The sequence below is a fragment of the Balaenoptera acutorostrata genome, chromosome 15, assembly GCF_949987535.1.
Source record: "Balaenoptera acutorostrata chromosome 15, mBalAcu1.1, whole genome shotgun sequence".
Taxonomy (NCBI): domain Eukaryota; kingdom Metazoa; phylum Chordata; class Mammalia; order Artiodactyla; family Balaenopteridae; genus Balaenoptera; species Balaenoptera acutorostrata.
In genome coordinates this window covers 75,334,312-75,360,978 of record NC_080078.1, presented here as the reverse complement: position 1 = coordinate 75,360,978, position 26,667 = coordinate 75,334,312, and the positions used below count along the sequence as shown (strand labels likewise).

General features: G+C 49.0%; 1 protein-coding gene across 1 annotated transcript; it reads right to left on the bottom strand.

Moving 5' to 3' along the window:
- Positions 1 to 4,917: 4,917 nt before the first annotated feature.
- CD40 (CD40 molecule) lies at positions 4,918 to 15,429 on the bottom strand. Its single transcript, XM_007185366.2, has 9 exons — positions 15,308 to 15,429; positions 12,172 to 12,250; positions 11,725 to 11,850; positions 11,303 to 11,449; positions 10,849 to 10,942; positions 8,169 to 8,230; positions 5,888 to 5,974; positions 5,738 to 5,766; positions 4,918 to 5,233 (listed from the first exon to the last, which is right to left on the bottom strand). Exons 1-9 carry the CDS (start codon positions 15,356 to 15,358, stop codon positions 5,066 to 5,068), a joined length of 843 nt encoding a protein of 280 aa, XP_007185428.2. The 5' UTR covers positions 15,359 to 15,429; the 3' UTR covers positions 4,918 to 5,065.
- Between the last annotated feature and the right edge of the window lie 11,238 nt (positions 15,430 to 26,667).

Genomic DNA, 26,667 nt, shown 5'->3' with positions numbered 1-26,667 from the left:
GGGCGCCAAGGCCCAGCGGGAGGTGCCAGTCAGCGGGAGAGAGGCAGAGAGCCCCCAGGGACTGGGAGGGGGGACTGCAATAGAGAAGCAGGGCCCCCCCCCGCCGCCCCGGCCCCGTCGTCTGTCTGGGCGAAAGCTGCTCACTGATTTTACTGAGCAACACGAAGCCCCAGCAGCAATGCTGCATGTCCCAGAGAACACGCCCCCGCCATGAGCGTCCCCATCCCCCAGACTCCAGGACCACAGCCTGGGTGTTTTTTCCTTTTTTTTCAAATTAAAACTGTATCTCCCCACCCCTGCGGTGGGTTTGTAATTTTCTGTGCCAGAATCAGGGTGGGGAGAGAAATCCTTCGGGGCAGAGTCTTTAATAACTTCTGCTGCCCAAGGAATCGACCACAGGGCCCTGAAGGCTTAAGAGGAGAGTATGTGAGTGCATGCCTAGGGGGCTGAGATGGGGGGTGTCATAGGATTAAGAGGACATCTACACCCAGCTCAGCCCCAGCCCCTCAGTCCTAGAGTTTCAATGCTTTAGACCCAGTTAACCGGGGACTTCCCTGGTGGTCCAGTGGTTAAGATTCCGTGCTTCCACTGCAGGGGGTGTGGGTTCAATCCCTGGTTGGGGAACTAAGATCCCACATGCCCCACAAAAAAAAAAAAGAACGCTGAATAGACCCAGTTAACCAGGGTCGCAGGCTGGAGCCTAAGGAGCTCTCTGCAGCCTCCCAGATGGGGTGCAGAGAAAAGAGACAACCCGCCTAGGACATGTTGCCTAACTTGGCTCTGGACCCTCCCAGGGCCTCAGTTTCCCCATATAGAAAACAAAAGTGTCGGACACAATGAAATTCCCAGTCTCTTTTAATTCCAACCCTCTGTGACATGCTTTCTTGGGTTCTCACAGAGTTGTTGTTTTTTCTTTTCTTTTTCTTTTTTTTTTTTTTTAATTTTTGGGATTGGTAGCATTTAAACATTGGGAGATTTCACATAGAAATCTGGATCCCCAGCAATACATAACTCTCATCCCTGGAGGGCAGCCATTAGAAGGAATCCATAGATGCTGCCCCACCAAATCGGGCAGAGCCTCGCCGCTTTGCCAGAGTCTGTGCCCTCCTGACTCCTCCTGACCCGGCCTGCCTCACTTTCCAGCTCCTGTGCGCTCCGCTGAGTTTACAACCGCTGTCCTGGGGGTTAGCTGCTCCTGCCCTGGGCTTTCGCTCCTCCTGGGCAGTCACACTGTCTTTTAACGGCCTGATTACATGTGCCTGTTTTTTTTACTCGCTGAGTGGGTAAGAAGCAAAGGTTTTTGGATCAACCTAGTTAGGTCGAAATCCCAGCTCTAATTCTTCCGACCTTAGCAAGTCATTTAGCCTCTGAGCCCCATCTGTAAAATGGGCGTTAGAAGAGACGGTGCCTTATGCAGGGTTGTCCTACGGACTTGGACAATGCATGTGAAGTTCTTAAGACTGTGCCTAGCGCATAGTGAGCTCTCTGCCCATGTGCATTCTTCGTGCTGTCATGCACAACCCTAGCTCGGCGAGAGGCCACAGTAGGAATGCAGCTGATGCTTGTTAAAAGGAAGGAAGCAGTAGAGAGGGAGACCTGGGGAACGGATGAAGTTAGTAGAGATCGCAGGAGGCTCAGGCGGATGGATGGTGGAGGGAGGAAATGAGAGTTGGCAAAAGCCAGACGCCAGGGTCTTCGGGCATTACTTTGGCGCCACCTTCTGGCTATTGTGAGCCTCACACCCACCCATTCATCCACAGGCCAGAGCAGACCCTACAGTGGGCTGATCGCCTTATTTTTAGAATTGGCAAGATCCTTAGAACTTGTAGAATCCCAACCCTTCATCACATCTGGGGGAAAAAAAGCTCAGAACCAGAGAGCAGCTTTCCCAAGGTCACACAGAAGGTTCCTGGCTGAGCTCCATTTAGAACCCAGAACTTGCTATAGGTGCCAAAAATAACAACCCTTTCTCTTTGTTGGGGATGCCAAGATATACAAAATTGTACCTTCTCATGCTTGACCTCTGCTGACTCTTAGTGGGGGACTTCGCCAAAAGCAGACTCTGCAACAAGGAAAGAATGCAGGTAGTTTACTGGGGAGTCGAACCCAGGAAGCACCAGTGGGGTGGTAGAGAATGACACAGGGAGGGGAAGACAGCCATGCAGAGGGCATCTGTGGCTCGAGCCCTCTAGGGAACCTAGGAGACAGTATAGAACACACCTCAGATTTGTCCCTCCCAAGGGCAAGGAAGCTGGGTCATGTATCCTCCAACTTTCACTCCTATTTGGTTGAGAGTATTTGGGGCATTAGCTCTCCCAGGTACATCTTTTTTTTTTTTTTTTTTTTAAATTTATTTTTGGCTGTGTTGGGTCTTCGTTTCTGTGAGAGGGCTTTCTCTAGTTGCAGCGAGCGGGGGCCACTCTTCATCGCGGTGCGCAGGCCTCTCACTGTCGTGGCCTCTCTTGTTGCGGAGCACAGGCTCCAGACGCGCAGGCTCAGTAGTTGTGGCTCATGGGCCCAGTTGCTCCGCGGCATGTGGGATCTTCCCAGACCGGGGCTCGAACTCGTGTCCCCTGCATTGGCAGGCAGATTCTCAACAACTGCGCCACCAGAGAAGCCCTCCCAGGTACATCTTACCTGCCCTACACCTGCACCAAGCATGTTTTTAAAACCAAGGAGGGACTTCCCTGGTGGCACAGTGGTTAGGACTCCGCGCTCCCAATGCAGGGGGCCCGAGTTCGATCCCTGGTCCGGGAACTGGATCCCACGTGCATGCCGCAACTGGGAGTTCGCATGCCACGACTAAGGAGCCCGCCTGCCGCAAGTAAGACCCAGCACAACTAAATAAATAAATAACATAAAACCAAGGAAAGCCCCGAGGTAAGCAATCCCAAGTGCTTGCAATCGGAAAGCGACTGCTTATCAAGAAATGTGAATGCCAAGGGTGGTCATTCTCAAAGTGTGATCCCTGGACCAGCAGCTTCACCTGGGAAACTTGTAGAAATGCACAGTCTTGGACTCCATCCCAGACCTACTGAATCAGAAACCCTGGAGGTGGGGCCCAGCAATCTGTCTTTTAACAAGTCTTATAGGTGGTTCTGATACATGCTCAAGATGGAGAACGAAGGACCTAGGAGAGAACGAAGGAGACGCCCATAGCGTCTGCCCGTTGTATTGTCTCCATGTGCCAGATGAGCAAACTGAGACGCTAAAAGGTGAAAGTGACCTATCCAAAGCCACACAGATAATAGGTAGCAGAGATGGGTCTTTTGTCTCTTTCCACCATACTGTCATGTACAGAAGTAACACTAGCATTTTAGACTCTAGGTAGGGGATAAAGGTGAGGTCCCAGAGCTCCCCTCCCCCCACTCCACACCACCACCACTTCACCCTGCTTTCTAAAGCAGACGTCTCCCCCTGGTGCATCCAAATGGTTCTCTTCTGGGAAGCCTGCCAAGCCAGGTGCCCCTCCCTTGGCTCTCAGCTGCCCTCCCTGCCTCCACTGGGGCAAGCCCTCTCCACGCTCACCCTCCAGGCAGCAGGACATGTTGGGAAATCCGAAGCAGTTTCTCATGAAGGGGGGGTTGGGGTGAGATCCCTGGGGTAAACCAGCCTGGCCTCATCCTCACCAGGAATCTCTGTGCTGGGGCTTTGCGATCCTCTTCCTTCCCCTTCTTGCCCTACAACCTCCCCCTCTCCCCTCCCCTGCCCTCCCCTCTGTCCCCACTCCATCTGCTGCTCCTCCTGGCCAGGCTCCCCCTCAGTTGGCACAGCAGGAAAAGAGAACAGGACGGTTTATTTTTATCCTAAGATACTGCTTAGGGGGAAGGGGGCACCATCTGACCGAGAAGCAGCAGCTCCTGTAGCAGTTGGGAGGTCAAAAGGAGGTAGGAGGCCCAGGAGCTCCCTGGGAAGGGGCTACCGATGTAGGCTCCAGAGAGCAGGTGGGGCTGGGAGAAGCAGCATAGGACTAGGAGTGGGGAGCTCTGAGGGGCACCACTCTGAACGGCTGTGTGACCATAGATAAATTACTTCACCTCTCTGGGCCTCCACTTCCACCTCTGTTAAAGAGGGAGGAAAGGAGGGATGCTGGCCCTGCCTGCCCCGAAGGCTACTGTTGTGAATGTGAATCACACGGGGAAAACCCTTTGCAAACATGATGCCAAACGTGAGTGCATGTGGAAACCGCCTTAGAAGGGCAGCAGCCTGGGGGACGTCCTTATTTATCCTCAGAAAGTGCCCTCATTCTGTGAGCCTGACAGCATGTGAAGCAGCTCATGTCACCCAGCATGTCCGCCCCCTTTTTTCTTTTTACATGTTTGATGACTTTTTAATTACATAAGCAGTCTGTGAATTCACTCTCCTTTTGGGGAAAAAAATGAAGCATTATGGGAAAGTCAAATCTTTCTTTAACCAACCCTCCCCCGGACCCTTCTTCCCCAACCAAGACATTACAATTCTTTGAGCTGAGCATGTTCTGTGTGTCCTTCCAGAAACCCCCTGGCATACCGACATATATAACATATGCTATGTTTATACACATATCTGTAGAAGATATATTGTTTTGGGTTACTTGCTTTAAAAAAAAAGTTTCCATGCCCACCATTCTACAACCTGCTTTTGTTTATTCCCCCATGACAGTGTTTTCAAGATCCTGTTGCATAAATATATTACAGTTTTATTTAGCCAGTCCCCTGTTGATGGACAGTTAAGCAGCTTCCAGTTGCTCACTGTCACAAACAGTGCTGCGATGTGTATCCACGCATATGCCTCCTGGGCTCACAGAAGCCACCGCGTTACATCTGTCGGCACCGAACCGCTGGGTTGGAAGGTTTGGTGGATACCATTGTATGGCCTCCCCAAAGTTTTGTTACCATCTTTGAAATCAAGTTGGGAGATTGAACGGGCTCCACGGCTGGGGTGAAAGGTTCCCGAAGGTGAACTGTTTCTGGACCTCAGGGGTGCAGGCAGAGGGGGGCTGTCCCCCTCACCAGCAGCAGCCCCAGGCTCTCCGGCCACGTGCCCACATGCCGGTGCCACCACGCTCCTGGGCGCACACACAGCCTCACTCTCGCTCCTGCACGGAGATGCGGCTCTCTTTGCCATCCTCCTGGGCGACCGGCTGACACCAGTGTAAGGTCTCCTGCACCGGAGGGGTGGAGTGGGGGCCGAGAAAATCCTCTGGATCAATCGTCTCCACAGGATCCTGCCTTTCAGCCTTAGGGTGCAGGACCTGGGGAGGCAAGGCTTGGGGTTACCCCTAGCAACATTTCTGAGCCCTTCCTTGGAAGCGATCCCACTCCTCACCCTTTCCCCTTTCCCAAACGGAGGGTCAGTGCTCATTCCATGGGTGCGTCCTGCCCCCTGCTGGCCACACTGAGGGTGTCAAGAAGCTTCCGTAGTAGGAGCCGGTGGGGTTAAGGAAGTGTCCCTCCATCACCCACCCATGGATCCCACACCAAGGCCCCAAAGATGCGGTTCCCCCACATATCCAATGCCAGGAAAGAAGAGCAAATGTCAGACTTTGCCAGTGGTGCTGCTGGGGCAGCTCTGTGGGAAGGTGAGCTCAGGAGATGAAAAAGGCTGATGCTGAGGGAGAGAAGGGGAAGAGTCCTGGAGCACAGGGGAGGGGGCGAGGGAACAGACCTTGAATCAGTTTTTCTGCCATATAGGCAACAATGAATCAGCCTTTCTTTCCAGTCTGACAAAACTGAGCCGGTTCCCCAGGGTGACCTACCTTAGTCTCCTGCTTCTTGATCATCTTTCCTAGAGAGAGAGAAAAACATATAGGATGGGGAGTCACTGAGGCCAGATCAGGAAACAGGTGACCCGTCAACTGTACCCTGTGCTGCCTCCTCCCCCATCACCTCCCCACCTGGGGACTCACCGATACAGGTAGATACCAGCAGGACAGTGAACAGGATCACCATCGTGATGGGGATCACCACCAGGGCTCTCGTCCGATTCTGGAAACCTGGAGAGATCAAGACTTCAGTGATGGCTCCCCACCGCCCTTCCCAAAGCTGCTGCACCTTGCTGGACTTCAGTGTCTAAACTCATCCATATCAGAAGTTTCAAACAGGTGGCCCCTGGTAAAATGTGGTCAGCAGATGTCTTTCGTGTGACTGGCACATTTTTTTTTCCTTTTTTTAAATATTTGCCAACATTTTTAAATTGGGAGATTGTATATTTAAAATCTGGATATCTGATTTCTCTTGCAAATTTGGAAGATCCAGCCCTAGTGGGCCAGCAGCCCACATGGCACCCATTGGCCAGAACTGAGTGGTGATGCTTGTCTCCACCGGCTCACTACACTCCCACCCCTCCCTACTCTTTGCCCAATACCAAGGCCCAGCATCATTTATGTCTGTAACATTGCCTTTGTTATAGAAGAATGGAGGAGAAGGGAAAGTATTTCTTGTGCCTAAGTCTCTATTCTAAATGGGAAAATGAAAAAAAGACCAAGAGACAGGGTAAGGACTAGGGTAAGGCAAGTGAAGCACTGCCTCAGGACAAAATTTAAGGGGACACCAAAAAAACTCAGTAATTGGGACGTCCCTGGTGGTCCAGTGGTTAAGACTCTGCACTCCCAATGCAGGAGGCCCGGGTTCCATCCCTGGTCAGGGAACTAAGATCCCACATGCCACAACTAAGAGCCTGCACGCCAACCTACATGCCGCAACTAAAAGACCCCGCATGCCATAACTAAAAGTCCTGGATGCCACAACTAAAGATCCTGTGTGCCGTAACACAGGATCCAGTGCAGCCAAATAAATAAATAAATATTTTCTTTGAAAACTCAGTAATCAAGATAAGTCATATTTTAATGTCATGTTTTAAAAAATCATATCAGCAAAGTCTGGCCCACAGGCCAGCTGCCTGTTTTTTTAAATAAAGTTTTATTGGAACCAGGAATGGGATTAGGGTGAGGCAAGTGAGACAAGGTTGTACAAATACAGGGTTGGATCCTGTCTTTATTTAAAATGTTGCTATTCTGTTCGTTATGGATTTTATGCATTAATTTTGATTTTTTTTATATTGCATCAAATAGTTTTCTTGATTACGGCATTTTTCTGGCACCCCCTTAAATACTGTGCCCCAGGCAAGTGCCTCCCTCACCTCACTCTAGTCCCAGCCCTGCCAAGAGGAAAGTGAATTTTAAGAAAAAGAAAAGAGTATATTTTTCTTTTTTTTTTTTTTTTTTTTTTAAAGGAGATTTTTTTTTTAATTTTATAGCTACTTTATTTATTTATTTATTTATTTATTTTTTTGGCTCTGTTGGGTCTTCGGTTCGTGCGAGGGCTTTCTCTGGTTACGGCAAGTGGGGGCCACTCTTCATCGCGGTGCGGGGACCGCTCTTCATCGCGGTGCGCGGGCCTTTCACTATCGCGGCCCCTCCCGTTGCGGGGCACAGGCTCCAGACGCGCAGGCTCAGTAGTTGTGGCTCACGGGCCCAGCTGCTCCGTGGCATGTGGGATCTTCCCAGACCAGGGCTCGAACCCGTGTCCCCTGCATTAGCAGGCAGATTCTCAACCACTGCGCCACCAGGGAAGCCCAAGAGTATATTTTTCTTACCCCTGATCTTTTCACTCATTAACATGATCCTGCCTAATCCCTGTAGGTATGTGAGTCTGACCTGTGCTGTATGCCAACCTCCTCATTCTAAAATCAAAACTGAGGCCCTGAGGGAGTTCCCTGGTGGCCTACAGGTTAGGATTCTGGGCTTTCACTGCTGTGGCCTGGGTTTGATCGCTGGTCAGGGACTTGAGATCCTGCAAGCCGCGTGGTGCAGCCAAAAAAAAAAAACTACGGCCCTGAGAGGAAACAGAGTCACACCATGCTGGTCCTCAATGTGCAGGGTAGCAGAATAGCACTGAGGGAGCACCTCCAAAGTGCCAGAACCCATGCCTGGTACTTACACCACCCTATTAAGGGAGGTGGTAGTATCCCATTTCACAGATGAAGAAACTGAGGCTCGGGGCGGGGGGGAGTAACTTGCCCAGGCTCCACAGATAAGTGGCAGAGCTGGTTGCCACAATTCCAAACTGCTCCTCCTCTTGCTTTACCTCCCCTCCCTCTTTCCCTACCGGTGCTTCCAGGTGCCCCAGTCTTCCCCTCAGCTCCCCACCTTCCTAGCCTGCTGCCGGGGCCCGTTCTCCAGGACTCACCACAGACAACATCTGTCTTGTTAGTCCCTGCGTGTTGTTCCACCAGGCCTTTGCTCTTGCAGCTGTGTACAGACACATGTATACACACACACACACACAAAGAAAGAGACATTAAGTTTCCCCAACCATGTGATTTCCAACCCCAGAGGGAGACAGCCAACAACCAACAAGTCCACGTTCACTGAGCACATATTATGTGCACCCTCCTGGGCTGTTTATTATGGGCATGACACAGACTCTGTTCTTACGAACGCGTGAGTGCAGAGGAAAGATGATGGTATGTCTTGAAGGAGTAAGGAGAGTCTCTGATGAGGGCCAAGCTTTGTGATACAGGCTCACGTGAACAGGGGATTGTTCAGAGAAGAGGAGACAGAATCCACAATGGCTGGAGTGGAGGGATGGTGGGGGCTTCTCAAGCTCGGCACTACTGACATTTGGGGGCCACATAATCCTTCTTCTGCGGTGGGACCTGTCCTGTACATTGTAAGATGTTTAGCAGCTTCCCTGGCCTCTACCCACTAGATGCTAGTAGCCTTCTCCTCCCCAGCTGTGACAACCAAAATGTCTCCAGATACTGTCAAATGTCCCCTGGGGGAGAAAACTGCTCAGCTGAGAATCTTTGGTTTGAGGGTCATCCAGAGAGACTTCCCTGGGGAAGTCAGAGCTGAGTAGGCCCTTGAGGGATGTAAAATTTAGAGCATCACTATATTCTCTTTAAGCAGGACAACATGATATGAGGGATTAGGTGGGTGACGTACCGGATGGTATAAGGAAACTCTGGAAAACTGGGTCTTTAGAACCAGATCACTGATAATCAGCCATGAAGGTTTCAACTGGATTCAGCTAGTGGGTCATGTCAGCATCCAACCAGATGACTTAAGTTGTGAGAGGACTTAGTTGGCCAGAGAGCTCCCAGGAGGAGAAATGACAGGAAAATGGCCAGCCAGGAGGCCATTGACAAGAGTGCAAACATGAGATGATGAAGACTGGGCCAAAGTGGTCCCAGGAGGAGTGGAAAGGGATGGACAGAGAAGGACATTGCAAAGGAAAAGACACCTAAAGCTGGAAAAAGAGAGAGATGCTTCAAAGAAAGCACATACACAAGAAGAGTGCTTAAGAGTTTTCGAAGCACGTTACATGTCTTTTCCTCAAACCTTGTAAAATGAAGGTCATTCCTATTTTCTGAATGAGGACACCGAGGCTCAGATGAGGGTCACACTTCCACCCCTTCTAAGCTGAGTGAGTTTGGAACCCAGTGCTCTGGTTCTAGGACATAAAGGTGCCTCCCTTTCTCATTGAACATTTATCAGTAAAGATTTATTGAGCACCTACTATGCATCAGGCACTGTTCTAGGCATAAGGGATGCATCTGTGGAATGAAAAAAGTCAAGTCTCTATAGTTAAGGAGTTTACCATCTACTGGAGAAAGGCAGACAGTAAACAAATAACAAAGTATATATGGGATGCTACTATTTGTGTGAAAAATATGTCTGCATGTGTGTGCATTTATTTGTCTGTGCATAGACTCTCTAGAAGGACACACATGGTCCAGTGTCTGCTGGATGGTTGAGGGTGAAAGGGAAGCGTATCACTAGAGGCCCTTTTGTGCCTTCTGTCCTCACGCCTGTCTTACTCATTTTTTCAAATTAAATGTAAAAGGTTAATCAGGCGTGTGTTTAAGGTATTCCAGGCAGAAAAGGTTGATGCAAGAGAACGAACGGTGTGTTGAGAGGATTGCAAGCAGCATGATGTGGGAAGAGGTCAGGAAATGGAGCTAGAAGGTCGGAGGCCATGCACAGGATTCAGGGTTTTATCCTAAAGGCACAGAGAGCCATGAAGCATTTTAAACAGGGAGTGCCGTGATCCAAAATGAATGGTGGAAAGTTTACTTCGGCAAAGGGATGGAGAACCAGCTGAAGGGGAGAGAGTAGAGGCAGGGAAGCTGGTGAGGAGGCTAAAGCATTATCTAGACCACAGTGATGAAGCCCAAGCTGACGTGGTGACAGTGGGGATAAGTGAAAAGGAGGAGGAGTCCCAAAACATTTGGAAGGTCAGATGGACAGGACCTGGTGACTGATTTGGGCATGGGGGTAAGGGGAACCCTGGAACGGGTGCCCAGAGGCATGCTTGTGCCTTTCACAGTGGGTGTGGGGAGCAGGCAGGTGCCTGTGGGTTGTCTGCACGGAGGTATACCCTCGGCAGTTAGATATGACAGTCTGGGACCCAGGAGACAAATCTAAACAGGAGACGTTGATTGGGAACCATCCAAGGGCAATGGTAGCTGAAGCCAAGTGTGTGGAAGAGATGGTCCAGGGGAGGCGGGCAAAGTGATGGGGGAGTAGAGCCTAGAATAAATGCCTAGAAAACCAGTTAAGGAGGAGGAAGCAGGAGCAAAGGAGGGGTACAAGGAATGGAAGAGAGGTGTCACGGTGTCCCCAAGAAGGGAGGGCTTCACCAAAGATCAGAGATCAGCGGTATCTATTACCACCAAGAGAAAGCAGGCAAGAAATGCCGAAAAGTGTCTGTCTAGTTGGCCACGAGGTCACTCTAGAAGTTCTACAGGTGTACGAGTGTGTGTGGACATGGAGAGCAGGGGGCTGAAGGACAGGTGGCCAGAGAGAATGGAAGCAGGTCCCATGCCCCTCTTGGGGCAGGAAACACAAGGGATGAGTCCTTATACCTTGTCCAGGGATGACACTTTTCAAAAGCAGATGACACATTGGAGAAGAAGCCGACCGAGCAGGGTTCACAGGTGGTATCAGAAACCCCTGTAGCTGGGAGGGTGGAGGAGGAGTTAATCATCACGGTGGACCACCTGTCTGGCTCTCAAGGGAAGTGGCAGGCAGGCAGGACTGCAACAGCATCCTGCTTTAAGCACTTCCCCCCACCCCCAGCGTATACCTTTCCCTGCTGCAGGCGGGCCCCAGGAAGACTTCTCCCACTGCCCTCTCAAGGCAGATCCCCATGGCAGGAGGCAGAAGGCAAAGTTTCTATTTCCCACCTGCTCTGGTGGAGATATCAACGTAGGTTGGTCCCTCCCCACCAGGGCTGAGTGCCCACTGCCCAGCCCCTCTCCTTTGGCCTTCACCCCCTCTCTCCTGCCTCTAGAGCTGATTCCCAGACAGACCACTTACCGATCTGCTTGACCCCGAAGCCAGGGAGACACAAGCTGTGCGGGGTACAACTTTCGCAGGTGTGACTGGTACAGTGTTGGCCTTCATCACATATGCAAGTGGTGTCTGTTTCCGTGGTGCCCTCCCTCTGGATCTGGAGCCCTAGGTCTGTGCAGGGATGGGCAGGAAGGTTGGGAACCCCTTACTGGCCATGCTTGGGGGGCCCCGATCCTCATACTTCCTGTTCTTTTTCTCTTAGACCCTCTTCCAAGTAGGGATGGCAATGAAATTAAGTAACTACCAAGACAACCCAGACTCTAACCAATCAGAACAGACCCTCGCTATAAAAAAAACAAAAACAAAAACAGAACGGCTGTGCTGTCAGGAATGAGCTGGAATATCAGCCCAGCTCCCAAGTGCCCCTTCCCCAGCAGCTCACGCACTGGGGTTGCAGTATTTGTGCTGGTGACAGTATTTCTCTCTGCTGTAGGTGGCTAGGAATTCGCCTTTACTGCAGGGAAGGCATTCTGTTTCGGTGACCTCTGTGCAGTCGTTCACCAGTTTCTGTCCTGGAAAACATCAGGAAATGAGGTAGCTCCAGCTAACTCAATGAGTCAGACACTGAATTGAAAACTGATGAGGCTGGGCTTTAGGGAGGGAGATTCAAAGATGACAGTCTCAGACCCTTCCAACTTTCATAGTCTGGTAAGGGACATAGAAGAGATAGGAACCCTAGTTCTGGGTAGGCAGAGAGGGACCCCAGAACATCCTGGGGCAGAGATGGAAAATGCCAGGGGTCAAGACACGAGTTTATAATTGACACAGGGGGTCTGTATCTGCCAGCAAACCAAGAGGGGTCCCACTATGGGGCTAAAGGGTTAGCATCTCACCTGGTGGGCACAAATTACAGCACCGACTGTTTGTTACGTATTGGTTTTCTCTGCATGAAGTGGATGGTTCTGGGTGGACCTAAAAACAAAATTGGGCAATTTGAAGGGATCTTGAAATCTCCGATATAACCTTGGCAGACAGGTGCAAATCAGCCAGGACAGAGGTTAGAACTGAAGTGGAAGTCCAAAGCAGAAAAACAGGGCCTGCATGTTATTTGTTGTGTTTGTTTTTAACTAAACTGCCAACTAGTATGATTACAAAGGCACCCAGAGAATCATTCTGGTATTTTACAAAGTAATTGCGCTGGAAACTCACAATATTCACTGAACTAAACAGATCTTCCTTTTGGCTTGACTCCTGAGTCTTTCCTCTACCCAAAAACCCAAAAGCACATGAGGACTCCAGCATCTCCCCTGGAGTCCTGAAGCTGGCTGACTCCGGCTGGTCCTTGTCCCGACTGGGGCTATATTTAGCACCTGGCCTCTTCCTTCTATTCTTTTGCTCCCCACCCTCTTCCCCTCTCCAAGCCTCATCATGTTTTCTCCCTCCAACCCCTCATCATCTGATCATCCAATCCCTCCCTCATGAAATGCAAGGATGGAGAAGCCGGAAGAATAAAATCCAACTCTTTTACTTTACACATGGTGAGACTGAGGACCAGAAAGGCTGGGTCACTTGCCCAAGGTCACACAGTGATAGAATCCAAATGAGAACTCAGGTTTCAATACTCCCTCTCTCCAACAACTTGAGTCTCATCTGCACTATTTTCACTACATCCAGGTCCCACCCAAGCTATTCATTATTTCTTGTTCATTTAAATACACTTATTTTCAATGTAAACCTCATATCATTGCCATGAGAGAAAAACCAGTATCACTTCTCATAAATAAAAGGCAACCCTAAAAATAAATTCAACAGAAACAAAACGATGTTATTAAACCCCAGCTGATTGCTTTGCTTGCTGACAGCCCTCTACCTCAGGCCTGCTCTTGATTTTTGTTTAAAAAGGAGGATTAGCAGGCATTTGAGAGGTATTAACTATATTCTAGCTCCAGCGACTTCCTTCTTGAAAAAATGAAAAGGATTTTAAAGAGAACTGTAAAGTGAATCTATGTTGTTAATTCTATATCCTTGTGCTCCCTAAAATCATCCCACACTTTGGGAACAGCCTGTGAAAAGAACACAGCTTTAAGGGTCAAACAGTTTAAGGCTCCAATCTTGACTTTGTAACACTGAACTAGTTATTTTGCCTCTCAGCCTCAGTTTCTACATCTCTAAAATGGGAGTAATAATACCTGCCCCACAGATTAGGTTGTGAAGATGAGAAAGAATAGATGTACATGGCCTGGCATAGTGTCTAGAACACAGTAGGTGCTCAGTGAATGGCAGCTTTAATTATCATACATATGTGAGTATCTGCTTGGATGCCTAGCAAGCTGGCTAACTGGCTGGCTGTCCAGGATCCTGCCTAATTGGTGGCTCTCATTCAACCTGGGTGGGCAAATTATCTGACCCCAAATGGGGAAGGAAATAGCAAAGGCTACTGCTCCCACCATCACATCACAACACACTATCCCATGAGTGTTCTCCCCGCAAGCCTGTGGACTTTCCCACAACACTCCCGAGCAATGAAAGTCCTTTACGCCATTTTCAAACACACGAGAAATACAGCTCCTCCTCTGTAAATCTGTCAATCCCCAGTTCCCACTTCACAGCTTCGATCCCTCTGACACAAAGGAGCTTAGGACCAAGGCTTGGAGACTCTCACCATCTGAGAGGCAGGCTCAGGAATCAGGCAGATGTAGATTTATATGCAGGTTCCACCTAGCCATGAGGATTGGGGCAAGACATTTTCTCTCTCTGAGCCTCAGTTTGCTCACCTGTATAATGCGGCGGTTGAAAGAAATCAGACCTAGAGTGTGTGTAAAGCTTCCTGACCCACAGGAAGCGCTCAGTAAATAGCCCCACAGCCTAGTCTCCACCTGGAGCTAAAATTGGGAGTTTGTTCTTGAGAAACCAAGACCACCCTTCACCCTACCTCCCCTGGCTTTTCCTCCACTCCTCCTCCAAGAGCCCTCTTCCTGCCTCCTTTCTCCCTAAGAGCCATTACTTAGAGTGAAAATGAAAGCTCTGGGACCAAAGCAGCTTCCCCATGGAACCTCTTCCCTTGCCGCCAATCCCCTACTTCATGGGTCACTCCTGCCCTGCCTTCATGCCAGAAACTACAGCCCTTGAAAGTTAGGGGGAGACCAGAGGGGTTGGGATGAGAGAGTCGGGTACTTGGGGGATTCCCAGCCTCCAGAATGAGGAACTACAAAAATACACTTCAACTAAAAGCGAGTCAAGTGTGGAACTCTGAAAATCCCGGAGATGTGCTTGGTTGGGCATATCTGAGCCCCTCTCGTGCCTAGAGAAACCCCTGCTGGTCTCCTAGCCCTTTCATGGTCCCGTGAACTGTTCAGCTCCCCCGAGAGTCCCCTATGTCGTCTTAAATTCAGGAGGCAGAGACACAGCCTTGGGTATTCCTCCTAACTTGGATCACCCAGGATTTGCAGCTGGCGGTGGGAGTGTTCAAAGCTCCTTGCCTTCTCAAAGAAGCACCTGGGCCTCTACACTCATCCCTTGTTCCCACAAGATGCCCTGGAAGAAGGGCAGCCCCAGCTGGCAAGGAGATGACAACCACTCACAGAGGCTGGCGTCTGTCCACAACGGGAAAGAGACAGGAAACTAGCCAGACCCGCCCCTTCTCTTGGCTGGCCTCCCTTCCCGCTTCTGAAACCCCTCACCGTCTCTTTGTGGCCAGCCTCTGAGGCAGACCCGGATTCCAGTCTTTTGACCAGATAAAGGCTTCAGGTTCCCAAAACCCCAACCCCATCTGCGCTGGCTAGGCACATTTCCTGCAGCGACCCCACTATGCGCCCTCTGTGGGCTACCTGGGACCCCAACCTGGGAGGAGAGAGAGGCAGCCCACCTCATTCAGCCCGGACCCGGGGTACCTTACCCAGCTTCCACCCACCCTCCTGTCCCCCCAAAATCAGCTCGGAAGGTCCCCTCCCCGAAGTATTGCTTCTTTTCCCATTCCCTACTCTCTAATCTCAAATTCCCTCCTCTGGTCGGAACAGAAATTCAACTTACGGCGGTCAAAAAGCAGCCCCAGAGGAGACACTGCAGAGGCAGATGAACCATGGCGAGGTGAGAACCAGGCGGCGGGAGAAGAGAGCGCCAGGACCGCGCCTCTTCCACTTCCACTGTCCCAGCCCATAGACCCCCCCAGGAAAGGGGCGGGGTCTTAAGGGACCAATCGCGACCAGCCTCGCTGACGGGGGCGGAGCTCCGGGCTAGTCACCTCTCTGGGATTTCCCCCAGGACAGTCCCGGGTAGTCTAATTCCCCAAGGAGTTTAGGGACGCGCCTTGGGCGGGGAGGGGTGGGGGAACCGGGAGGCGTGGTTCCAAGGAGAGCCCTTCTTGAGACTCCTCCCCCCCGGACTACAAAGGCCGAGCTGAATTGGCCTAGGAGGCAGCCCGCTTCCTGGGGGTGGGGAGGACGCGAAGGGAGTGAAGAGAGATCCCTATGGGTGTTGGGAAGACTCCCCCGCCCCGGTTCTTCCCCGCCGCCTCCGGCAATCCCGGCAGAACCGAAAGAGTCCCACACCGCGATGGAGAGGCCTGAGGAAGTTCCCAGAAAACGGGAAGGTCACAGCTGAGTGGTGAGAGGAGGGCTGGGGGGGCCTTTCATGGAAAAGAGTTTCTCAGCTTACAGTTTCGCTCTCTTTCAAAGGAAATTCCCTCGCGTGGGCGCAGCGTCCCAGCCTCCCCATCCATCCATCCATCCATCCATCCATCCATGCAGTCCCCACCAGATTGTATTCCATCCCAGTTCCCATCCACCGCCTGAAGACAGGCACTTAGAGTAGATCAGACTTTCGTGGGATCGTAGGACCCCTTGAGAATCTTAGGACACTGGAGACCCCCTAGTTCTGCAGAAACACACACACCCTTGTACCTATTATTTCCCCAGTTCAAACCCTCCTAGCTGTTCTTGAACCAGTGTTAACACTCTCTGCTCTGCAGCAGGAAGCAGCTGGGTTCTGGTCTAGGCTCTGCTTCTGATGGGCTGAGTTTCCTTGAGCCTGTTTTCTTCAATGAAACCTGAGGAGTTTGAACTAGACAGTGGTTGAGGTGATGCCCCTCCAAGCTCTGAATTTCTGGACTGGGCCAAAAGGCCAGACTGCACAGATCAGGGAGGATGGGAGAGGAGAGGGCTGCTAACCCCACTCTCCTGGCTTCTGCTGCAAAGGGCACATTTGCAGACCTGCAGATTCTACCTCCGGAATCCATCGCCTCTTTTCTATCCCCCCTGCCACTACCCTAATTCAGAGGCTCAGCATCTTTTACCTGGGCTGCTGCAACAGCCTCACTCATTCAATAAGTATTTGTTGAATCTCTGCTATGTTCCAGGCAGCTTCCCCACCCCACCTTTCTCTCTCTCTCTCCCCCCCTCATTGTTCACTTTGTTGCAGTTCTCTCTTGTAGGATCTGATCTGATCAGGGCACTTCACTGCTTAAAAACTCTGCGCTCCCCTATGCCCTCAGGATGCTCCAAATTCCTTCTCCTGTCACATCTGAGTCTCCACTCAGCCCCACCCTCTCCTCCTACACTCACACCCTGCCATGTCCTCCATGCACGCTGGCTTCAGCCATACTTGCTGTCTCCCCACTTTCCAAACACACAGTTTTTTCTGTGTCTTGCTGTTTTCTTCCTTCCTTCTCCTTCCTCGAATGAGTTTAAATTTCTCCTCCTCTTCAGTTAAGCCTCCTCTAACTCCCTGAGACAAAGGTAGATACTCCACCCCACCTTCGCTCCTGCCCCCATGTTCCCACATCATTAGCATGCTGGATTATCACCCCCATCTGCCTGGCCCCATTTGATGGTGAGCTCGTTGAGGGCAGGACTGAATCTATGCCAGTCCTGGGCACCAATACGCATTTGCTGAATGAATAAATGAGTAGGTTTTTCTTATTCTAAGCACAGCCTCCATCGGGAAGGAGATACAAAGCTGGTAGTCCCAACACAGACCTCAAGTTGATGGTCAGACACCAGTGGTCCCAGAACACTTGAAAACAAAGACCAGAGGACGTCATGAAAGCCGCATAAGCATGCCTGGGATAGAGAGAACATTAAAATATCTTTTCCCTTTTTAACCCACACTGAAAAAACAAGCACAGTTTTAATTCCTAGGGGGGCTAGGGAGGGCGTTACTATAATAACTTCAGCCATTACTTATTCTTTATTTGCTTGATTCTAAAATTGGACCCTTCACAAAACTGCCTTGGGAAGCAAGTACACAGAATTAAAACATTAATTATGTTATATAAAACATATCATAGCAGCAATTAAAGCAGCTTAAATTACTGTGTGAAAGAATAAATAGTAGCCTTCGGGTGGCCCCATGGGGCGAAGACCAGATGAGATAAAGGGAAGATATTTTAGTATATGCATATCCCAAGGAGACATGGGCTGGCGGGCATGGGCCCAGAGAAGGCATCGAATCTCCTTGCGCTGGAGAAGGAAAGAGAGACAATGACTTATGGGGAGGGTGGCAATATTTCAGAGTCCCATCAAAGGGTGGAACTATGAAGGGTTCAGTGACGGGAGCAGGGCAAAGGACATTCCAAAGAGTGGGGACCCAGGATTTTGGAATCACAGAGGAAATAGCCTTTGCAGGGAGGTGGGGGTCCCAGGGCCAGATGAATGGATGAGAAGCGTGCCTGGAGGTCAAGTCCACAGCACTGCCAGAATCCAGCTACTAGATGGTTCTAAGATGCAAACCCGATTGTGCTGCTCCCAGGTTTGAATCAACTCCCCAGAGCCCTCACTCCTTAAGCCCACAGGACCTCAAGGCCATGGGTTCCCTGGCCTGCCTCTCTAACTGTCCTCCCTGCCTTCAACTTACTCTCCAGACTGTGTTGTCATCTCTCCCTGGAAAGCCCTTTCCCACTGTCCTTTCATTGAACCAACTCTTTCTCATCCTTCAAGGCTCAACTCACGTGCCCCTTCTCTGGAAAGCCCTCTCCATCAGCCAACCTGGGATGTGCACACCTACCTCCCTGGGCCCTCTCAGAACCCTGGAGCTGTTTGCCTAAGAAAGATTCCAGTCCTACCAAGCCATATTTCAGTTATTCTGTTTACTCACAGTACCAGTGTATTGAGGCAACTCAACTTGGTGGGATATAATAATAAAGCTTTTTTCCCCCTAATCTCCGCCTTCAGCCCTGCTGAGTTGAATCTCCGTTTTCCATCGTTTAATGACATCTTGGGCAGATTGTATTACTTTTGGATCACTTTCTGTTGTTAAACCTCCATCCTTGAAAGCTTCATTCTCAAACTCAATTTAAATCTCATTTTATCATCTCCCTTACTTATCCAAGGATTGACTTGTGCCGGGACCCCACCTGTTTGGATAAAAAGTGGAAGGGGGGGCATGGCCTGGTTGGGAGACACGCCCTAGCACCCTCCCTTTATTGAAATTGGGAGGAGGGAGCAGGAACAGCCCTCTGCAATATAGGCCTCTCCCTGTTGCTTGACCCTGCTTCCCTGGCTAACCCAGGGAAGCAAGTGCCCATACATGGTTTCTCATGGGGTGCATAAGTAAGTCTCTTAGGTAGGGGCTTCTCCACTGCAAGGTTCTCTGACGAGGAGCATCCAGCTCCGACTTGAGCTCTCCTACCGTGCCCCACCACCAGGGCCCCTGCCACTGGTGGGGCCCTCTTGTTCAGCAGTCAGCCTGCTTGAGTGGGGTACCGGCAAGCCTGGCTAATTACTGCAACATCCACTTGACCCAGAGAAACTCATACATCCTGGCCAGCTACTCCACTTCCTCCCCTCTCCATCTTTCTCCCTCCCTGCTCGGAGAAGCATAGCAAGTCCACTACCAAGTAGACCCCGACTGGGGAACAGCATCCCAGCATCCCCTTCTTGAAGTCACCCCTCAATATCCAGGAGGGACTCCCAATTAAAGGTGTGGAGGTGGGGATTGTCTTCTGCCATAGACACTGTATTCCTCAATAAAACCAAAGAACCCCTCCCTCCCCAGGATTATTTATGGGCAAGGAAAAGGAAAACAAGGTTTTGGCTAGGGGGTATAGGATAAGTTCTACCCCTTTAGTAAACCTTGGAGAGAAAGTATCTGGCTCCCATTTGGAATGCAGGGTACATAGGGCCGGTGGCTTTTACCAGCTCCTAAGTAACAGGGAACTGTCACTCAATAATGTTTGGACTGGGCCATCCCTCATACCTAACTTGATTCCTGGAAAAGAGGATCTTTGTAGCCAGAGGCCCACACGGAGCCCAGGCACATGCTGGTTGCTGAACAACTGTTGAATGAATGTGGGACCGTGAAATGAGACTGAAGGGATCCACTGGAATCCACCTGCTCGTTCCCACACCATCCAGGGTAATTGCCCATCTTCCCCAGATGACCGGACTCTCTAGCTGGGATTCCCAGGCCCAACAGTGGACAAAAATCTTTCCCCTCAGCTCAGCAGAGTTGGGTTGGAATTTATCAAAGGGAACTAAGGAACTCAGGAAGGAACCCAAACAGAAATTAAGGAAACCCACAAGCTAGCAAAACAGACGGGTGAGCTGGCAAAGAAGTTCTTTATCATGATCTGGTTAAAGCCACTCACTGGCTTGGCTGATCCTGATACCCAGACAAGGGGACCTCAGGTCTGATCCTCAGCCTTCTCAGACCCTGATGTCTGGAATAAGAGATGGATTCGGTTGGGGGAAGGGATCCAAGTGCTTTACCATGGCCTCGAGATCCTGCGTGATCTGGCTTCCGCTGACCTCTCCCTCCACTTGCCCACTTGCCTGCTACACTGCAGCCATCCAGGCCTCTCAGCTCCCGCCTCAGAGCCTTTGTCCGTGCTGCTCCCTCTGCCTGAAATGTCTGTCCTTTCACGCTTCATCTGCTGACTATCTCACCATTCAGCCCTCTGGGTAAATGACACCTCCTCAGAGGGGCTTTCCCTGATTACCTTATCTAAAGTGAGTTCCTCCACTACCAACTCACCTTTCCCACTGCTGTCCTCTCCTGTAGCACCCGTTTTAGTCAGGGTTGCCATTGCAAGCAAAAGAAGAGAGAGTTGGTGAACTTAAATAGAAGAGAGCGTTGGAAGGATGTCAGGCAACTCGTAGAACTGATGGGAAGGCTGAAGAACCAAACTTAGGCAGGAACCGCAGGAGGCAGGACACAGTCAAGACTCTGCTACAGAACAGGTCTTACAAACCAGCTCTGTGCTAGCCCAGCTCCAAGAGCCCTCAGTGATCCTGCCTCCTGGCCTTCCCACCCTTGGGTAGTCCCCTCCCTCATTGCGCCAGGGTTGGTCTGTGTGACCAGTAGAAACCAGGAGAAGTGATGATATGTCACTTCCAAGGTTACTTTCTAAAACTACTGAGGCTTCAGTTGTATGTGCTCTGTTGTATATACTCTCTCTGCCTCTCCTTCGTCTCTCCTTCTTTCTCCCTGTCTCTCTCTCTCTCCCATCAGGTGCTCTGGGGAAGCCAACTGCCATGTCATGAGGATACCCAAGTAGTCTATAGAGAAACCCACATGAATGGCGAGGAACCGACGCTTCTGGCCATCAGCCACATAAGAGAGTTTAGAAGTGGATCCTCCAGCCCCAGTCAAGCCTCAGATGACTGCAAACCCAGCTGACACCTTGACTGCAGTCTTGTGAGAGGCCCCCTAATCAGAACCACCCACCTAAGCTGCTCCTGGATTGCTGGCCCACAGAAACGGTGAGATAATAAATGTTTGTAAGTCACTAATTTTAAGGTAATTTCTAACACAGCAATAGTTAACTAATACAACCTCTAAATGACTCTGAAGTTGAGCATCATTCCCTCAAGGTTCAAAGTCTTGGGAAGGGACATCAGAATGGCCATCATGGCTTACACTCCATATTCTGGTTGCCAGGAGGTAGGAAAGACTATCTGTGTCCTCTTGTTCTCCTTGGTGGGTCCTGCCCCTGCCCCATTCTCCTCAAATAAGAAGGATGTTTAGATGCTGAGCAGCCAAAACAACTTATTTGCACTGCCACAGTCCTTCAGGACATTTACCACGAGTTGTAGCTCTCTATGTGGAAAGGCATTTTCTCCTTTCCCCTTCCTCCTCCTAAGTTTGGGCATACACCAGACCCCAAAAACAAAGAATGCAGATACTTTCTTGGCCCAATAATGTGGAGAAAATATCCTCAAAAGTCAAAAGTCTGATTACCTTCAAAAATACCAAACCCTGAGAAAAGAGCTTTTCTTCTCAGTGAATTAATAAGGGAAAGAAAATAGAGTTTGGGAATCCAGATGAAGAAATACAATTCTGCATCTTTTCATATAGCCGAAGCCCAATGAATTATCAAATCTTTCCTGCTCACATTATATATATGAAGCAGACACTTTAAAAAGACCAAAAAGGGGAGCTCCCTGACGGTCCAGTGGTTTAGACTTGCTGCTTTCACTGCCGTGGCCCAGGTTCAATCCCTGGTCGAGGAACTAAGATCCCACAAGCAGCGCGGCCAAAAAAAAAAAAAAAAAAAAAAAGACCGAAAAATTACCTATGGTCCCATCCCGAAATTAAATCAATATTTTTATTTGTACATGTCACCTTGTTGCCCTTGTCCATATATACCTTCAGATTTTTCTTTCCCAAGGATATCATAGGCAAATTTCCTGTTTTATATTTTCCTATAACATTATACCATACGTATTATTTTCACTTTCATAAATGCCTGGTTTTTTCTCTGTCTTTACAGCCCCCTCCCTGTAACAGCCTGTTAGGTATCTTCCTTCATATCTAAGGATATGTTTGGTTGTTTAGTTTTTTGGGTTTTTTTTTTGTTTGTTTCTTTGGCTGCTTTGGGTCTTTGTTGCAGTGCGCAGGCCTCTCTTGTTGCGGAGCACAGGTTCTAGGCACGCAGGCTTCAGTAGCTGTGGCACATGGGCTCAGTAGTTGTGGTGCATGGGCTTAGTTGCTCCGCGGCATGTGGGATCTTCCCGGACCAGGGATCAAACCTGTGTCTCCTACATTGGCAGGCGGATTCTTAACCACTGCGCCACCAGAGAAGTCCAATATGTTTGTTTATTTCATAGAAAAAGAAATCTTTATCACTTTTCTGCAATCACTTTCTCACTTAACCATATATGGTGGAAATCATTCCAGGCTAGTAGACACAGATCTGACACATTCCTTTTTTAATAACTGTGTAATATTCCATGGTGTGGACTTGTCACAATTGATTCAACCATTCTTCTGTTGACGTACATTCAGCCTGCATCCAAGTTCTTACTACTGCAAAGCATGTTGTAACAACACACATGCTTGTACACATATGCTTAGGCATTTGTACTTTTATTTCTATAAAACAGATTTCTAGATATGGAATTTGTGGGTGTGCGTATTGTAAATGCTAACAGATATTTTCAAATAGTTTTTAAAAACTATATGAAGGGACCTTTACTTTGCATTCTTACCATCACTAGACGTCATCATTCATTTTACTATTTGACAGTTTGATCGATGAAGAGAGATATCTCATTGTTGCTTTAATTTACACTTTCCCAATTATTAGTGAAATTCAACACCCTATCAAAGGTTTATCAACCATTTGAATTTCCTCTTCTGTAAACTAACTGTATATATCCTTTGCCCACTTTTCTACCAAATTGTCTTTTTCTTATCAATTTCATTTATTCATTTATTCATTCAACAAATATTCTTTGAGTATTTACTGTGTGTCACATGTTGAAGTTACACTACTAACTAGACAAAGTCCCAGACCTAATGAAGATGAAACTGCACAATTCACATGGGACTTGAACCCACGGGCCAGGACTCGAACCTAGTCAGAACCCAAACTGGGACTTGAACTCACTGTCTTTTCATCGAGATCACACACCTGGTCTCAGGACTTAATGAAGCTCAGGTTCTTTACGTCTCATTACAGAAAGAATTCAGTGAGAGACAAAGTGATAGGTAAGAAGTGGATTTATTTAGAGAGACACACATTCCATAGACAGATGTGGTCTGTCTCAAAAGGCGAGAACGGCCTTGGGAGAAACACTCCTCAGACAGACTGTGGACCATCTAAGAAGGTGAGACGGACTGAAATATGGGGTGGTTTGTTTGTTTTTTTTTGTTTTTTTTTTTAATTTTTATTTATTATTTATTTATTCATTCATTCATTTATGGCTGTGTTGGGTCTTCGTTTCTGTGCGAGGGCTCTCTCTAGTTGTGGCAAGCGGGGGCCACTCTTCATCGCCGTGCGTGGGCCTCTCACTATCACGGCCTCTCTTGTTGCGGAGCACAGGCTCCAGACGCGCAGGCTCAGCAACTGTGGCTCACGGGCCTAGTTGCTCCGCGGCATGTGGGATCTTCCCAGACCAGGGCTCGAACCCGTGTCCCCTGCATTGGCAGGCAGATTCCCAACCACTGCGCCACCAGGGAAGCCCGGGTGGTTTGTTTTTATGGGCTGGGTAATTTCATAGGCTAAGGAGTAGGAAGATTATTCCAACTATTTTGGGGAAGGGGCAGACATTTCCAGGAATTGAGCCACTGCCCACTTTTTGATCTTTGATGGTCGGCTTCGGAACTGTCATGGAGCTGGTGAGTCATTTAGCATACACTAGTGTATTACAATGAGTGTATAATGAGGCTCAAGGTCTACTGGAAGTCGAATCTTCTGCCATCTTGGACCTAGTTGGTTCTAACCAGTTTATGTTGTATCCTCAATGGCTATGTCATTCTTTTAGAGGTTGTGCCCTGACCCCTTCCCTCCTATTTCAAAGAGATCTTTGTATATCAATATTAACCCTTTACTCTGTCATCCATGTTGAAAATCAGCTCAGATGTCTAATTGTACCTCCAGGCTTTCCCTGTAAACATTTTCTGGCAGACTGTTAATCATTATGGTTTCAAATTTTATGATGTAAAAATACCTAAGGCCAAGCTCAACTAGCCACTAATTTGTTAAAGAGAGCGCTCAGTCCAATCTCCTATGTAGCATCTTGTTGGTACCCCACTCACATGCCCTCCATATACACGTCCCTGTTCCCTACTTCAAGCACCTGTGGCCTCTGCCTGGGGGGCCTTGTGTGGTTACTGGAGCTTGTTTAGCCCTTGAGCTCAAGACAGAAGTGCCAGAGTTAATGCCTTTGGGAACAGCCATCTACCAATGACAAGGATTTGATGGATGATACCTAGCTCCCTCGTTCCTTAGGTGGGATAACTCAGAGGTGCATGTTCTACACTGTCTCCCCCATCAAGATTAAGCTCCATTGCCCACAGTGTAACCTGGTCCTTAACCCACCCTGTAATGGCTTCCTTCCCCTCCCTGTTTCACTTCCCCACTCCCCCATGTGTACTTCCTGAGGCCACCTCCCGAATAAACCAGCTGCACTTAAGTCCTTGTCTCAGTTTCTGTTTCTGGGAGAATCCAACAAAGGCGGCTTCATTTGCATATGAGGAACCGAGCAGCAGGGGTAGTTAGGTGGGTAGGAATGTGGCCTCTGAAGTCAGAGAGGCCTGAGTCCAAAGCCAGGTTCTGCTCCTGACCATGTGACCTTGAGCACGGTCTTAAACTCTGATTTCTCCTCTGTTAAGATCAGGGGCTTCCCTGGTGGTGCAGTGGTTAAGGATCGGCCTGCCAGTGCAGGGGACACGTGTTCGAGCCCTGGTCCGGGAAGATCCCACATGCTGCCCGTGCGCCACAACTACTGAGCCTGTGCTGTAGAGCCCGTGAGCCACAACTACTGAAGCCCGTGAGCCACAACTACTGAAGCCTGTGAGCCACAACTACTGAAGCCCGTGCGCCTAGAGCCCGTGCTCCACAACAAGAGAAGCCACCGCAATGAGAAGCCCAGGCACCGCAACCAAGAGTGGCCCCCACTCACCACAACTAGAGAAAGCCTGCACGCAGCAACGAAGACACAACACAGCCAAAAATGAAGATAAATAAAATAAATAAATTTAGTTTTAAAAATGGGCCTAATAGCTCACATGGTTATCATAAGAATTTAGTTAATTATGTAATTTTCCTATACTATCCAGTAAAATATTTATATTACTCATTAATATTAGAAAACTGAGTCCTAGAGAGTATATGTGCCAGGTCACACAGGAACCTGGCACTCTTCTGTCCCACTTCAGAAGATTCTACTCTTGTCTTCCCATAGGCTGGGGATGTTACAGTCATGGGGTTCCACTTGTCCTGGACTTTGAATTCTCCTACACTTATAGGTAGAATTTGGTGTTTATCAGTGCTGTCCAATAGACCTTTCCAGGGGGAGGGAAACATTCTGTGTCTGTGCCATCCAATATGATAGCCACTAACTACATGTGCCTATTAAACACTTGGGAGGTGGTGAGTGCAGCCAAGGAAGTGGATTTTTTATTTACTCCTAATAAATGTAAATAGTCACATATGGCTAGTGGCTACCATATTAGACAGCTCAGGCCCAGAGAATAGAGGTTGGGTGATGGTGGGAAGAATCTCTTAGTTCTTTTCTTCTTCTCCTATTTTCTCTTTCCTCCTGTCACCTTTCCTAGCCCCAGCTATTCAGCCCCCTCTTCATAGCACTGTCTGCCTTTCACTCCTTTGTACATGCTATGTTCTATGGAAGGACGCAGTTGGGACTGTGACAACCATTGTATTTTCATACACCCAGCAAGGTGAAACCAACTCCTTTGCGATCCCCATTCTGAAAGACAAGACGAATACCTGCTATAAATAAAGCTGAATAAAGATCCCTTTCTAGATGGCTTCCACTGTTCCCTGTTCCCTTATGGTATTCACGCTGAGATAATTTCCAGTTTCTCAGATCCTCAACAGTTATAAAACATACCATTACCTCATTTTCATTTCATTAGATTTACAGGTCACAAGACTACTTTGATCTTTACCAAGTTCATCATTAATGGTTTCAAAATAATGGTTCTTTCCGTTTCAGCATGAGCCCAATACAGAACTTCCTACTTGTGTATTCTTGTATCTCCTGCTTCCTACTTTTAACTCTGTCTAGACAATAGCAGCTAATGGAGTTTCCCAGATGCCAGTGTGTATTTCACATCCACGAAGATGTTCCACACAGCGCTCTGTAACCCCATAGCAAAAGCAGCAAAAGTAATTTCTTTCTAAACCATCTAATCCCAGTGGATGGCATGAAAAGGTCTGCCTGAGTCATATATCTGATAAACCATCCGCTCTCCAAGGCTGATGGTACCTTTCATCAACTCCACAGGGCATAGTGGGGCATGTGGCCTTTGGAGCCTGACAGACATGGGTTTGAATCCTGACTCTGTTGTTTATCTGTGAGAAAAGATAACTTATCATCTTTGAGTCTCAGTTTCCTCATCTGTAAAATGGAGGAATAGGATACTTACTTGGCAGGATAGTGGAAGGACTAAGAGGATTTATATAGGAAGCAGGATATTGAAGTCAC